At 42.0% G+C, this 15,267-nt stretch overlaps 1 protein-coding gene and 1 long non-coding RNA gene across 2 annotated transcripts; one reads left to right on the forward strand and one right to left on the reverse strand.

The window, feature by feature from the left end:
* Positions 1 to 2,488: 2,488 nt before the first annotated feature.
* On the reverse strand, positions 2,489 to 11,355 carry LOC146962424 (uncharacterized). Its single transcript, XM_085768966.1, has 7 exons — positions 11,004 to 11,355; positions 9,206 to 9,408; positions 8,747 to 8,848; positions 8,557 to 8,652; positions 7,868 to 7,978; positions 7,483 to 7,606; positions 2,489 to 5,350 (listed from the first exon to the last, which is right to left on the reverse strand). The coding sequence occupies exons 1-7, from the start codon at positions 11,029 to 11,031 to the stop codon at positions 2,742 to 2,744; spliced, it is 3,273 nt and encodes a 1,090-aa protein (XP_085625092.1). The 5' UTR covers positions 11,032 to 11,355; the 3' UTR covers positions 2,489 to 2,741.
* A 3,485-nt stretch (positions 11,356 to 14,840) lies between these two features.
* On the forward strand, positions 14,841 to 15,084 carry LOC146962425 (uncharacterized). The gene is made up of 2 exons (XR_015035028.1): positions 14,841 to 14,976; positions 15,026 to 15,084. It is a non-coding gene; the product is annotated as an uncharacterized LOC146962425 (long non-coding RNA).
* Positions 15,085 to 15,267: the final 183 nt, after the last annotated feature.

Here is a 15,267-nt window from a genome sequence, read left to right on the forward strand (position 1 = left end):
CTAAATGGATGCTTTGTCCAATGTGTTCAATTCTGTGCTTGTTCTAATGTAAATAAAATCACAATATAGCTATGACCCGTGGCTTACTAAAGGTTTGAAGGCATCCTGTACTTCAATAGAGAGCAAAATAGCACAAATCCAGAAAAAATTGTGGTAAAGAAATAAGATGTTTCTGTTTTATATGTTCTAATCTTGTGACAAACTCATATTGAGGTTTTAAAGCATCACAGAGCCTCAAACAGGCCACGTCTACTCTACTGCAGGTGCATTGGTCAATCAGCCCCTGGAAAAACCAGTGCAACATATGGCACAAACCACTGTACAACCCTGACGTGCCAGTGGCTGTTTTCAGTGGCGGTGACCGGCCCGGGACAGTGTTTCCATTATTTTGTCTACCCCCCTCCCTGTTAACGTGTGACACTGCAATAAATCTTGAGACTTGTTCGAGCGTGCGAGCATCTGCTACAAAATCCAGGAATGTTCCACTGAGTCAGGAACAAAAAAAAAAAACACACACACACACAAAACAAATACTTGAACAATAGCATGTACAGTAATTACAGCCTTAATATGAGGTTGCAGTAAACACAACTGATCCAGGGGAGACAAAGCCACAGACAAGAGTCAAATATCCAAAGAGATGCACGGACTCAGATCTTCACGGTGTCAGTGATACTGCAGCGATACATGTGTCTGTCCCATCCTGCTCTGCCTCATATTGTGCTGCCTCATTCTGCAGTTTTTAGCAGCTGGACCAGGGCCTGAGCGAGATACCTCAAAGCATGCGGGGAAGTGTGCTGTTTGTGCTGTTTACTTATCCCACAACGACGAGTGGTTTTTTGGGGGGTAAGGGGCCACCGCTCCCTGGCTCCCTCCCGCTGGCTGAGGAGTGGGTGCGGTGCTCCTCTCTGCCAACCACCTGGCACCGGGGAGGCTATGTCTAGGAAAGAGACCTCTGCCAGGCCTCAATTACGGGGGGAATAATCCAGGACACACTGAAGCAATTACAGCCCCATATAAATCAATATGCTTTGGGTTAAAAAGTGATCTGCTCCCAACACTCTGGAGAAGCTCTGACTCAGTCTGCCTTTGATTTTTCTGAGAGATGGGAGCAGTTTCTCTGGAAATGGGCAGGGATGCTGCCGTAGCTGCTGCCGCTGTGGTTTCGACTGTCACTCAGGCTGGGTAAACAGTCAGGTGACACGTACTGTGAGGAAGAGCAGAGGGCAAAGTATTGATCCGCAGTCACTGAACCCGTATAAACAATTCTTGGGAAATTTACGTTGCATAAAGCAAAAAAAAAAAAAAGCTGCATCAACAAACAACACGTTGCCCCCCTGTAAAATTACAGCATAAACACAATCCCCTCTGCTTGTATTTCTTTTGATATTTACTGAGTTGTGATATACAGATGTTAACGAAGGATTAAAAGACTGTATTATTTATGTATTAGGAGGCTTGCAGGGGAGAAATCCTCCAACACAAGCTGAGGCAGCAGGGGGCAACACTGACAGCTCACCCTCCCCTGTGAAGTGCAGCCGCTGAGCCCCCTGATCATTAGTACAACTATACTGCCATCTTCTGGTCCAACAGGGCCACTGACTGATCACTGGACAACAGTCTGTGTCTGTGCTTCTTGTCCCACGTTGCAGTATTTATTATAAGGCTTACTCATTGTTGTGCTGTGCTTGTCTGTTGTCTAAATGTGTGTTTATGTTGCCATATGATGTGCTGTTGTCATTGTGTTGTGTCCGCACCTGCACTGACGCTGTTTGCAATTACATTCCTAACGTAAAACTACCGTAAGTGATTTTCATTTGATTTGTTGTGTGTTTGCAGCAGCAAGCTACAAAATGAAGAAAAATGTCAATATATATTGATTTAAAAGCAAGTAAATCTTTGGGAAACATTGCTTTGGCCATTTCTCAAGTTTAATTTGGGGTCACATTTTGAATCAATACTCTTACTCATTACTTAGCTGGTGTTTAACAGTGATGTCTGTGCATATGTTGTGTACTAACAAGTATTTTGTAATCCATTGGTCTATGTTTAAAACATTATAATACTTAAATATGACCCTAAACCATTTTTTGAATCTTATTTCTAATAATGACTACAGAATGTGTTTCACTAAAAATGCTGATGCTGATCTTATGTTAGTTTTGCAGGTTTGGTATATGACTTTTGATAATAATGAATGGCAGCTTACTGTTATGAGTTATTTGTTGATTCATTTTTACAGCATCTTAGCATTTGGTTGATGCTTTGAACTGTCTGTCTGCTGGTGGCTTTTCCTTTTGTTTGACACTACTGTTATACTCATCATAATTTCTCAAAGCTCTGGGTGACATCTTGCCCTCTTGTCCAACCAACAGCCTAACGCCAATTTCAATTTAAAGTAATTTAGATCCTTACATGTTTTTCTATTAAGTTATTTGACATTATTTCTTCATAGAAATTTCATAAAAGAGTGAGGGGAGCAGGAAACTCGTGGCTCATGGTTGATTTTATTTCAAAAAGCAATGTAAGCAGAAACTAAACACAGGCCTTACAGTTCATGGATTCACCTTAGAAACATGTGAATCAACACAGTGAAGCGACAAAAAGGAACAAAATAACTTACAGATTGGTCAAAGTCAAATAACAAAAAGGGAAAATGAAAAATGAAGTGTTTTCTGTTGAAGACATGGAAAAAAAACTCAACGGTGTATAAAAGAACCTGCTTTAAAATGAAGGGGTGTCTAGTGAAGTACGACCTCCTCATCGTTGAATGAGGGTTCGATCTTCACGGTGTGAGTGAGCGAGTGCTCCCACAGCGATTTTTTCTGGAGGAAGGCGATTCCACACTCCTCGCATATGTAGCTCTTTGGCTTCCCGGCGTGAGTCCGCTTGTGTTTCTTCATGTGGTACGACAACCTGAAGCCTTTATCGCATATATCGCACTTGAATGGCTTCTCTCCCGTGTGGATGCGCATGTGCGACTTCAGGTACCCCGACTGGATGAAGGCTTTGCCGCACACTTCGCACTTGTACGGGCGCTCCCCGGTGTGGTACCTGTTGTGCAGCCGGAGCTCGTTGGCGGTCAGGAAGGTCTTCCCGCACACCGTGCACTGGTGAGGCCGCTCTCCCGTGTGGATGAGCTCGTGCCTCTTCAGCGACGTCTCCTTCATGAACTGCTTCCCGCAGCTGCTGCAGGGATACCGCACGCCCATGTGCACCTGCTCGATGTGGTTCGTCAGCTGCAGCCTCGTGCGGTACGACATGTCGCAGTCCGTGCAGCCCCAAGGCTTCTCCTCCGAGTGGGTCCCCATGTGGACCGTGAGCTCGGAGGCGGAGCGGTAACACTTCCCGCACTGCCAGCAGAGGAAGGGCTTCTCCCCGGTGTGTTTCCTCAGGTGGACCGTGAGACAGTTGGAAGACCTGAACTTCTCCGGGCACAAGCTGCAAATGTAAGGGAACTCTCCTTTGTGGATTCTCTGGTGGATGGCGAGGTAGGACAACTGGATGAAGGTTTTATCACATTGCGCGCAGGGATACGGGCCGGTGAAGTTGTGCTGCTTCTCGTAGTGCTCCCTCAGACGCCTCAGCAGCGTAAAGTTCTTTTCACACATGTTGCACTGCATCGGCCTGTGCATCAGCTTGTGCCTCTCGAAGGCCGCCTCGTTGGCGAGGATCTTCCCGCACTCTTTGCAGTAGAGCGGGTTGTGGATCCTCTGGTGCACTTTGAGCATGGTCATCGTCTTAAACTCCTTCCCGCAGTCGTCACACTTCATGATTTCCCTCACGTCTACCTTGCACATGTTCTCCTGATGCTCCTTCAAGGCGGACAGGTACTCGAAGTGTTTGCCGCAGTTTGAGCACCACACGGGGATCTTCAGCGGTTGCCCCTGCTGGGAGTCGGCGCTGGTTACGTCACTCGCTTGGCTGGACCCCGCTCTCAGCTCCCGCTTCCACAAGAATCTGGTGATTTTCTTGTGGCAGATTGCGTAAATCTGGTGTCGCTTCAGCCCGTGCATGTGTTTAAACCGCCTCTTGCAGTGGACGCAGTGGTACGGCCGATCATCCGTGTGGCACTGGATGTGCCTGTTCAGCGTTTTGATGCTGTCGAACGTCCGAGAACAGACGGGACAAACTTTATGAGCCTTTTTCACCACTTTCTGCACAGGCACCACCGCCGACTCCTCGGGAGCCTCCGTAGGAACGTCGGGATTATCGTCTTTTTTATCAAGGACACCGGTATCATCGCAACTCCGCGTGTCTGCTTCAGCCAAGATCTGCTCCACGGTTTTACTCTGCTCCTCTCTGATGCCCTCGTGGCCGTGAATGATCTGATGCTTCTTCAGCGTGTCCTTGTACTTGAAGCCCTTCTCGCAAGTGATGCAAATAAAAGGACGCTCCTCCGAGTGGGACCGTAAATGCTTCGCGATGTCGGCGGTGCAGGGTAAGATCCGGCTGCAGATGGGGCAGATCTTACCCTCCGTAAGCCCCTCTGACGGCGGTGGCGGGTTTGGTCGCTGCGTCTCCCTCCTCTTTGGCTTCTTCAGCTCTCTACTCTTACAAATCTCCTTCTGGTGTCTCTTTAAGACATACGGATTCTTGAATTTCTTTTCACAGAAAGAACATTTATACGGCCGGTCCTCCGAGTGGGACTTCATGTGTCGCTCCATGTCGACTCGACGGGCGAAATACTTCCCACAGAGACCACAGTTTTTGTTATCCCCCATCATGTCGGAGGTGCTCGGGTCCTCCGGGTCTTCTTCGTTAACGCTCAGCTCCTCCTTTTCATGAACGCGCATGTTGTGTCGGTTCATGTCGTAATGGTCCCTGAATCGCTTGTCGCAGTTACCACACTTGTACCTGAGATCCCGATTTGCAGAGTGAATTTCCTGATGCCGCCGCATGGCCGCAGCTCGGAGGAATGTCTTACTGCACACCGGACACGTCTTGTTGTTGGGGTATTTCTTTCTTTGCCGCTTCGCCGACGCGGAGTCGCTCTCCTTTAAAGCTTTTCTTTTCAACTGCAGCCTTTTGCTTTGTTTCAGAGGTTGAAACGCTGCAGGCTTTAAAGAGTCGGCAACGTCCTCGTCTGTTCCTTCTCCTGCAGTTTCCTCCTCGTTCACCTCGTTGTCCTCCTGAATGTCAGGCTCTTCCAGCGGCTGCTCGATCTGTATGTAGTCCAACAGCGTCACAGTTTCCCCCTCCACCTGGACCGTCATGCAGCCCTGGATCTGCTCCGACTGAGGCTGCAACTGGATTTGATCTGCATTGATCACCACCTTCTCCAGCTGAGGGAGCGACAGTGAAGACAGGATGCAATTCCCAAACGAAGAAGGAATGGTCTGAGATTCATCTGGGTGGGAAAAGGGAAAACTGTTATTAAAACTTCCACACTTATCAATGGAAAAGGAATTATCAATGGTTTATTATCTGTTTATTAATTGGCTTATTAACCCTATACATAATTTAAACACAATAGATAAAAAAGATCAATGCCACTTTCCAAACAGTGATCTCACATTTACCTGTACTGTTAAGCCTCATATCTCTTTATCTTATCCATCTTCCAGCATTTGCACCTGTTGCTTCATCATATTAAGTTACTACCAATTACGCACTGAATCTGAATCTTAATGGTAAAAAAGTTTCATTTCATTATGGCAAATCAAATTATCATTTCAAATGACCACATTCATGTAAAACCCGTCATCATTTATTAACAGGCTACTTTAAGGCTCCTTTTATCTGTTAGAAAGTAAGTCGAAGCAGTAAGCATTAACTTGATCTTGCCAAATAGTGAGTCTGCATCAATGTATGAGTGTATTTATGATTCATAAAGTGTTAATTCCTTTACAAGAGTTTGGATTTTAATTTGATATGAGTCTGAATTAAACAGATTTGAAGCTGTTGTCATGGGAGAAAATCCTGCAGCATCAAACTCATAAAAAAAAAAAACCTGTTCACTTTTTAGAGCGAAGACATGAAGTCTGAAATTTTAATGAGATTTTGCTCACGGCTGCTGTAAAAGACTTGTTACAGACTATAACCTGCAGTGAGCTCGCTTTAATATTACAGAAGCATTTTGGCTTTAACGTCAGACTGAGGCTGACTGTTAATTTAAAAATGAACTTCACCATCTGAATCTCCATCTGCTGCTCCACATTAGTCTTTTTTATTCTTGGACAAACTAACACTGCTTTTCTCTCCTTTTGGCAACTGTGTGAGGATCTTTTATGTTTGTCTTGTCTTGTCTTTTTTCTATGTCTATTTTCTTAAGTGAGAATTACACAGAGCCTGACTTGACTCAGATCCGTGTTTCAAAGTCATTAAATAACTCCAACTTGCCTGAGATTCTTGAGCGGTGACTAATCCTGGTTTAGTTTATCAGACAAACTCACTCACTAGTTTCCTTCAAAGTATCTCAACTTCTAAATCTCAAGATTTAAGAAACCAGGAAAAGTCTTATCCACATTTCAGAAGCCAGGATTTCACCCACTCATTATGTGGACACTAAAATGCGTGTTACAAGCTCATTAACCAGTAGTTTTACCGATAAAATTAAAGATCAACACAATTATTCAATGGGTAACCCTTTAATTTCTTGGCTATTTCTTGGTATATACTTGATAATGTCAAGAAATAGCCAAGAAATAGCAATTAACTGCGTCGTAATGTTGAGAAATAGCCTAGAAATACCAGTCAATTTCATAGTAATATGATATTTCATGGTACCTACTTTGTCTTTGTTAAGCATTTGGAAAATATTTACATATTTCATCCATATGGGTTACTAGGCAAGGCTATGGTAAAGTAATTACAGTGGAAGTTCTTATTACCATCTTAGTTATGTTGAAACTACCCATATGTTTCTAAGAAACAAAGCCCACTACACTTTACAGGCAGTGGAAAGGTAATTATGGGTTAACTACAGAGACATTCGCAGCAGTTGCCACATCTACCATTCGCTTTTAGGAAACAACTTTTGTGGTAGTTACAATTCTTCATAGCTATCCATAAGGTAAGACTGTAGAAATTACAATTACATCAGGTTAATTACACTTAAAGTACTCGGCTATGTCGTGGAAACTGGCTGCTGCATTTATTTTGGGCAACAATGATGTTGACATGCCATTTATTCTGTAATTACCCAATACTTAGCAGTTATTCATGGCAATTCTGCTACTACAACTTGTTATTATGTATACTTTACTAGACTGTTCTTTCTTGGCTATATTTCTTGACATTACTATGAAATTGGCTATTTCTGGACATTATGATGCAATTAATTGTTATTTCTTGGCTATTTCTTGACATTACTATGAAATTGAAGGTTATTCCTAGGCAAGTTCTTGACATTATGACGCAATTAATTGTTATTTCTTGGCCATTTCGTGACATTATCATGTAATTAAGGGTTACCATTTACGGTAATGTATTTCACTCACAGACAAAGACAACAAACTGCAGCCCAGATGAGAGACTCACCAGATAAATCAAACTGTCCGAGTGATGTGTGGTAGAGCAGCACAGCTTTCAGATGCTGCAGGTCAGGAACAGAGTGCACACACTCCTCCAGGGCAGATGGGACTGAGCAGAGCAAAGAGGCCGTCTGGAGAAGAGACGGAAGATTACAGTCACAAAAAGGAGAGACCACGTTGTGCTGCTTTATCTCTGTGCTGAGAGAAAATCCAGTGTCCTACTTTCAACTCTAATCTTGACAGGAAATTAACATAAACCACCAGGTGACGCTAATAAGATCCGTCTATCATCACACAAACGTTTCCTCTACCTGCCAACAATCAGGTTCCACTTATACCTCATTATTTCTTATAATAGGTGACAAACTAGCTGGTTACTCATGCCCCAGTACCTGCTGGATGTCTGGCACTGGGAGAAGCTTCTCCAGTCTGGACAGGAAATCCAGCATCAGCACCTGCAGGGCGCTGTCGTAGTCGGGCCCAAAATCTGTCGGGAAAACATCCTGGAGGAAAAAACATAAACAGATCTAATGAAGAAACATTCACAGCAACAAAATGTGTTGAAACTTTAAAAGGGATAGTTCAACATTTTGGCAAATTGGCCCATTGCCATAATCCCTGTAGTTTTAGGAGTAGGTTCGTTACTTTTAATTGTCAGCGCAAGCTATTTTTAGAACGGCAGAGCGGAGGCTCATGGGATTTCTTGGTTTCCCTCATCAAACTCACAATCATCAAATACACAATTCTCGGAGGACAATACTCTGCATTTACCTCGAAAACAACTCCGTCTTGTAACGTTGCATTATTATCTCATAGCGTGGTGAATGTGCAGGTCACAACTTGTCCACCAGACGTTTTGGAGTTGTTGGATTGTGTATTTGATGAGGGAAACCAAGAAATCCCATTAGCCTCCGTAGCGTAGCTCTGAGCAGCTCGCAGCTCTGCTCCGCCATTCTAAAAATAACTTGCACCGACAATTAAAGGTAACAAACCTACTGCTAAAACTATAGGGATTATGGCAATGGGCCAATTTGCCAAAATGTTGAACTATCCCTTTAACATAAATAAATCAATCACAAACCTGGAAGAACCTCTCCTTCTCTTCAGGGTCTTTCAACAACAACTCAATCTGATCCACAAAGTTTGACTCGGGGAACACAACCTCTGCAAAACATGGCTGGAAAAAACAAAACACAAAGAAAGAAAAATCACTGGATGTAAAATATTAAAAAACACTTCAGACCTGCAGGTCACATTTTGAAGAAACCAACCTGCGCCGCCCAGGTTGATACGAGGGTTTTGATCTGCTCCAGGTGCATTTCGATGGTTTCTCTGTCAGTCATCGGCTCGGCTTGACACAATTCAAGAACAACCTGCAAAAAAAAAGAGGAAAATATCACCTGAAGGTAAATAAAACAGACGGAGCAGCACCTGGAAATGTTGATGACGATGTACAGAGTGTTGCCAGTTACTGTCAGTCATGAAAATTCAGTGTTTTGTTGTTTGGCTGCTTTGGATTTCTCTGTGATGTTGGTTTGATTATATTCACAGCAAGAAGTGACTCAAGGTGACACTGCTACAGCGCATATTAATAAGTGCACACACTTTGTTTTGACAGCTTAGCATCTGCAGGGGGAGAAACCAAACTGCTGCTCTTGTCATTTTATGCAGCTCCCTGGTGAATTGTTTAACTTTCTTTTTTTTTGCTAAACACTCAGCAGCAGCCTCACCCGCGCTCTGAGTCCCAGGAGGAGCTGAGCCTTCTGATCTGCATTCAGTAGTTCAGGTACAATTTCTGTCACAGTGATGATGAACTCCTCCACCATCCCATAATCCTGCACGCTCCCCCTCTGGACCACCTGCCACATGGCTGCAGACACCAGGCGCAGGGGGGGGATGAAGAGACGCAGGGACGGCAGCAGAAGAAGCTGGTCTGGAAAATATATTATGACAGACAGTGTAAATGTGATAATCAGAGTAAACAGAAATAAAGTCCGCAGTGAAGACGATGTTTTATTAGCACTAGACTTTTATCAGAAGACAAACAGTGGTGAATCCTGTTTACTTTCCGTGTCTAACTATATCCACATCCTGGGATTAGAGTAAAGAAGAATCTATAACAAGACACATTTTATATTAACTTCATTTATGACATGCATTTTGTGCAGATATGTATGGGATTCTTATCATTTACTTATTCAGTAATGAGTGTAGCTATCCATGATCTTACGTATGGTCTAGTAAATAGATCAATTAATCAGTAGCAAAAACAAGCAAATAAATAAGTACATAATCAGCCATTAAACGTATACTCATTTGTCAATAAAAGATGGACAAAGCTTCTCAGGTGAGGATTTGATGCTCTTGTTTGTCGTGCATGAGGGTAAAACTTACTCTAAATTTGGGTTCATTTAAGGCACCATGATTAAATCAGTTAATTGGGGGAAGCACAGATCAAACAGTAATGAAAACAGTAACTTATTCAGCCTTAGTGTGAAGTTTTGGGGGTTAATTTGTCCTGCAAATTTCTAATATTTTAGGTTTGTAAGAGACTCAACTATCAGCTTGTGTACCGGCAAGTGTTGATCCAGGTTTATATCAGCTTGAAAAAGTTTATTTTTCCCACAACAATCATCTAAATTTCTCATAATAACTTTCAAAATAGACAAAACTGATTTTATAATGAACTTTATCACCGTTTGTGTACATCCCCTGCAAACCCAACCACAGCTCCTGCTCAGGTAAAACCTACCAACTTTATGTTATTTAGTTTGAGATCATTTAATTTCACAGATATCCAACTTGTTTTTAGAAATATGTATCAGTTTATCTCAACATGAACTGAAATAATGTCAGTATGACCGTGACAACTGACCGAGAGTGGCCCTCTGGTCTGTCTGTGGTGGCTCTGAAACCTCAGTGGATGCAGTTGAGGCATGTTGCCTTCAGGGACAGGCTCAAGTGTGGGAAATAACGACTTTCAACACATTAGCACAGATAAACATGGCTGCAACGGTCGTGACTTTGAATGTTGTAGTCGCTGTGTGAAAAATAGTAGAAAGTGAAACTAGTTTAGAGTGTGTCTCTGGAGGAAAACCTGTCGCTGTGTGTCCCATAATCAAGCATGTCAGACTGCCCCGGTGCTCGCTCGTTTTATGTTTTTGTTTTTAGCCGCTAGCTAAAAGCTGAAGCCCGCGAATGCAGCACCTGTCAACCGCTCAGCGCTCGTTTCTGAGCTACGTGGACACGTTAACCGACACCGCCTGTTAAGTTTAAGCATTTATATTGAAGTAAATCACCAGGTATGTGAGTTTGACAACTAGCCGAGCTGTCGTTAAGCTCACTCAGTCCTTTTTTTTTACCCGCCGCCGCACACCTCGGCTCGTTGGCGCTGTATTAACACAGCAGCACAAAGCCACCGCCATCTCAGAGCGGCGTACGCCATGTTTAAAATCGGACGCACACAGTCCAAAACAAAACCTCACAACTCGCTACGGACGCTTCCTGTCTGGATTGTCTTCAGCTTACCGTGTTCGCTGCGCTGCGGGCTCTCCATTTTTCACTCGGGAAGTCCTCAGTTAGGGGGGTAAACCAACTCGGGGTTGTTGTGTTGTGAGTCGACGTCCGCCCGACCCTGCGGTGCAAGTTGGCGGCGGCGGCGGGGAGGAAGGGCGGCTCGATATTCAGCACGGAGTGCGCAGGCGTGGTCACTAACGTAGCTCTCATTCAGGCGCCGCGGGCTTTTTTACAAGTCCGTGTTTCCTCCATACGATCTGCGGAGTTTGTCTGGTTTGTTTAGTTTGTTACCACAGACGAAATGTTCTGCGGTGTTTTACCACAAACTTTACGGCGGTCTGCAAAGGAAAGATGTTCTTCTTCCTCGGCTGTGAAATGTCAGGCTGATCTAAAGTTGTTTTGGCGCCTACTGTCCCATAGTGGCTGTTTGAGGAAACAACACCAAAACATTTTTATATGAAGACAGACATTTACAGCAAATTCTTCTACATAAGTATAAATATAATAATATATTTATTGTTTTTTTATGTTATTTTGTTTCTTTGTAAGTTAATTGATGTTGTTTGTTGAGGTTTAGATAGCACATGCATAATTACACAGGCATGTCAAGTCTGTGCAAATTCTCATTTGTCCAGGTCAAAGCCCCCTATCCAAGTGGCTTCATCAGTTCGTGAACTGATAAAGCCACTTTATGTTTTTTTCAGATGTTTATTCACTGTAATAATAACCAGTTTTCTTTCTTTTTAAGTTTATATCAGTCTTCTAAACAGACGAACTGATGAAGCCACTTGGATAAGGGGTGAAAAATCTTCAAAGACAAAAAAAATTAAGTCCAGTTGACTTGATTCAATTGCCTAGCTCTTTCATACACATTTTAATAACTATACTATGCACATGTAATTAGCAGTTCTTTTTGAAATACATATAGGATGGTGTAGCCTATATTATGTGATGAGTGTGGGAATGTACAAAACATTGTGTGTATTTTATAATTTTATGGATTACAGATTTAAAAAAAAAAAAAAAAAAAAAACTGCTATTCTGGTGCACTCATCTTTTCTTATCTTTTTTTTTCTTTTTAAAAAATGGTTAATGTAAGTGCACATTGCCCCTAAATCAAATCAAACTGTCTTGAGACAACAGACATTTATTGTAATTTGTCTACTATAAAACCATGTAAATATGAAGTGAGTTGCCAACACAGCAAATTCTTCCAAGAGGTTAAATGAGTCATTTGATTCTTATGCTCCTTAATAAATGATTGTTTGAGTGCTCGTAAACTGCCTGTCAAATGTTTAAAATCAGAATAAAAGCTGCATAAGGAGAGGAGAGACTATAAAAAAAACAATGATGTGGTCACCAGGAAGGGCCACACTAAAAATGCTTCAACGACAAAACGTGTGATATGAAATAGTGACATATTTATTTACTTATTATGGTGTAAAGAAAACAAGACAGTTCTAAATGACTGAATTTATCTGTTCACATACGTGTAATTTAACTTGCATGACTTCAGTGATATCATTCTTCAGTGCAGTGTTAGAAGGAGCCTCCCCCCTAAAAAATAATAATTTGAATCTGAGCCAAACTCAGCTCCAGACTTTTTTATGAGCTTGTATTTCTTCATCAGTCTGAGTGCAGACAGAGCTCTGGCTTTGTGCGGGAGCTGTCATGACTCTCAGTATCTCGACTAATTTGCTCGGTTGAGGTGAAGCGGCTGATAAAACACGGCGGAGCTGGGCCGCAGCCACATCTGTCACATTGTTATTCAGGAGAAGCTGCAGTGTCCTTGTAAAAGGAATAAAGCTTCTCTAAACTTTTACTTGCATCTCTAATTCCTCTGCTACTGTACATTATGCAGTCACAGTGTGGAGCAGGTTTTATTATGTTCAAAGGTTGTTTTTTTAAATTCTTTTTGCTGTAGATCAGAGCAAATAGGGACTCCTAATGCAAACATACAGACTTTATATGTCCTGTTTTTATGAATGAACAGGGTCTTTAAGTAGTCTGATTGATGGTCTTATCTCTATCTCTTTCTTACCGTTAACAAATCCATAAAAAACCAGCCAAATCAACCAAAAAATAACCGATGTTTGATTTACAAACACATTATCACCTCATTTTATAGACTGTGAAACATGACATATGTGTGTCAATCTAAACTAAGCTGAAACAATTATTGATAACTTTGTTAAAACCCACCTCAGATTTGCTACAAACATTCACCAGGGCTGATTTGACTATTGGGGTCAAAGGTCAAATTCCTGATGAACAGCAACAAAACATATTTTTGAAACTTTTTAACAGAAAATCCTTCAAATTTGGTTAAAAAACAAAAACAAAAAAAGGATGAACACTGATCTTTTGGATTTTTTGGTGGTTAAAGGTCAAAGGTCACTTCCACCGTGACCTCGCAGATCATGAGTTTGGTCTTGTGCACGCAACAGCTCCAGAATTCCTCAAGGAAATACCTTAAAATTTTGCACAAACATCAACATGGACTTAAGGATCAAGTGATTAGACTTTGGTGGTCAAAGGTCAAAGGTCACTCTGACCTCAGAAAAAAATGACCCACATAACTCATATTTTATGTAACTAACTCTGGATAAACATGGCTGTGACATGACAGTCAACCACGAGGAGGTGATTCTAGTTTTCTGGTTCATTTTCTAATTCTCTGCTTTGGTGTCAGTCCAGAGGCATCATCTCCTTGACATCATAATTAAAGGGATAGTTCAACATTTTGGCAAATTCTCCTATCACCATAATCCCTATAGTCATAGCAATAGGTTCATTACCTTTAATTAATGTTACATGATTATTTCATAGCGTGGTGAATGTGCAGGTCACAACTTGTCCACCAGAGCGTTGTGGAGTTGTTGGATTGTGTATTTGATGAGTTTGATGAGGGACAGGGGACCTGTACCGTTCACCTCCATTGTGTTCACTGAGCAGCTCACGTCTCTGCCCCACTGATCTCAAAACAACGTGCACCGATAATTAAAGGTAATGAACCTACTGCTATGACTATACTGTAGGGATTATGACAAAAGAAGAATTTGCCAAAATGTTGAACTATCCCTTTAACATCTGTAGAAAACTTCATGTCCGTTATGACAAAGGTAAAAAGTGATGGGGGAAAAAAAACAGAGCAACGGTTTAAACTGTGGTCGTTTATTAGCTGTCCACAAAAGCATGTCATGGAACGACAGAAACTGTAGCACGAGTGTAACATTCCCTTTTGTTGTTAGACTCCACCACATCCCTGCTTCTCACACCATGTATAATTTATATTTCATATATATATATTTATATATATTTTGTACAATATACATGTTCTCATTAAAGGAAAAAAAAAAGACAAAAAAACAAAGAAAAATTGCAAAAAGGTCATCCCCCCGGGGATTTTTTGAAATCTAGTGAAACATCCCATGCACGTTTTTCCACTGCTTCTAAGGAGAAGTTGCTGTTTATTACCAGGAACAAATACGCAGGCAAATAAATGCTCAATTGACAACTAAAGGGGGAGAGTCCTGTTTTTCGACAGAGCTGGTGTACAGAAGAGCACATTCTCAACAACATAGAACAAGAAGAGCCATGCGAACCCACATTTACTCTACGGCTTTGACCCGGGCTCGGATCGAAAGCACCAGTACAGGGAGAAAGGAGGAAGGAGGAGAGAGGAGGGAGGAGAGTAAGCTAAAGTTTGTCTATTGCTAATGACATAACATTAAGACTGATAGAAACAGAGATAAGCTCCCAGACTCTCAGCTTATCCTCCTGTTGTTAATGTTAAAGCCATATCCAGCTGCTGAGACGTGAACCCAAAGCTCCAAACACTTCTAACGCTTCTGATTGTGTGAGGCTACAGTAACACGAGCACTCGGAGTGCCTGACATCATTTATATGGTTTGTTTGCATCTTTAAGAAGTTACACTTCACATTTAAAAATAGTATGTTTCAGATGTGTGTGTGTGTGGTTGTTGTGGTGAATGATCTAAATCTAAATCAGGGTGAAATCAACAGGCTGGCAGTCTGGACGTTAGAAAGAGTCTTTCTTTTAAGAATGAGTGAAACACACTTAAAAAGAAAACACACTGTGGGATGTCATAGAAAATATACTAAACAGAAATAACATATCCAGGCTTTTTTTGTTAGTTTGTTTCGTGTCACATTTCTGTTATTACTCTGCATCCTGTGTTCATTATTCATCGCACTAGTCAAAAAGTAAATAATACAGTCTGATGGAAATATTATATTGCTTCATTTTTCAGAA

The sequence above is a fragment of the Trachurus japonicus genome, chromosome 23 (genome assembly GCF_045865225.1).
Source record: "Trachurus japonicus isolate A0001 chromosome 23, Traja_1.0".
Classification (NCBI taxonomy): Eukaryota; Metazoa; Chordata; class Actinopteri; order Carangiformes; family Carangidae; genus Trachurus; species Trachurus japonicus.

Bases quoted from the DNA above. Each gene is read 5' to 3' on its own strand.
- LOC146962424 (XM_085768966.1), bottom strand. From the start codon at position 11,031: ATGGAGAGCCCGCAGCGCAGCGAACACG. The intron at 8,653-8,746 runs GTTGGTTTCTTC...TGTTTTTTCCAG, and splicing joins TATCAACCTGGGCGGCGCAG to CCATGTTTTGCAGAGGTTGT. The intron at 7,979-8,556 runs GTTTGTGATTGA...TTTTTCCTCCAG, and splicing joins AGAAGGAGAGGTTCTTCCAG to GATGTTTTCCCGACAGATTT.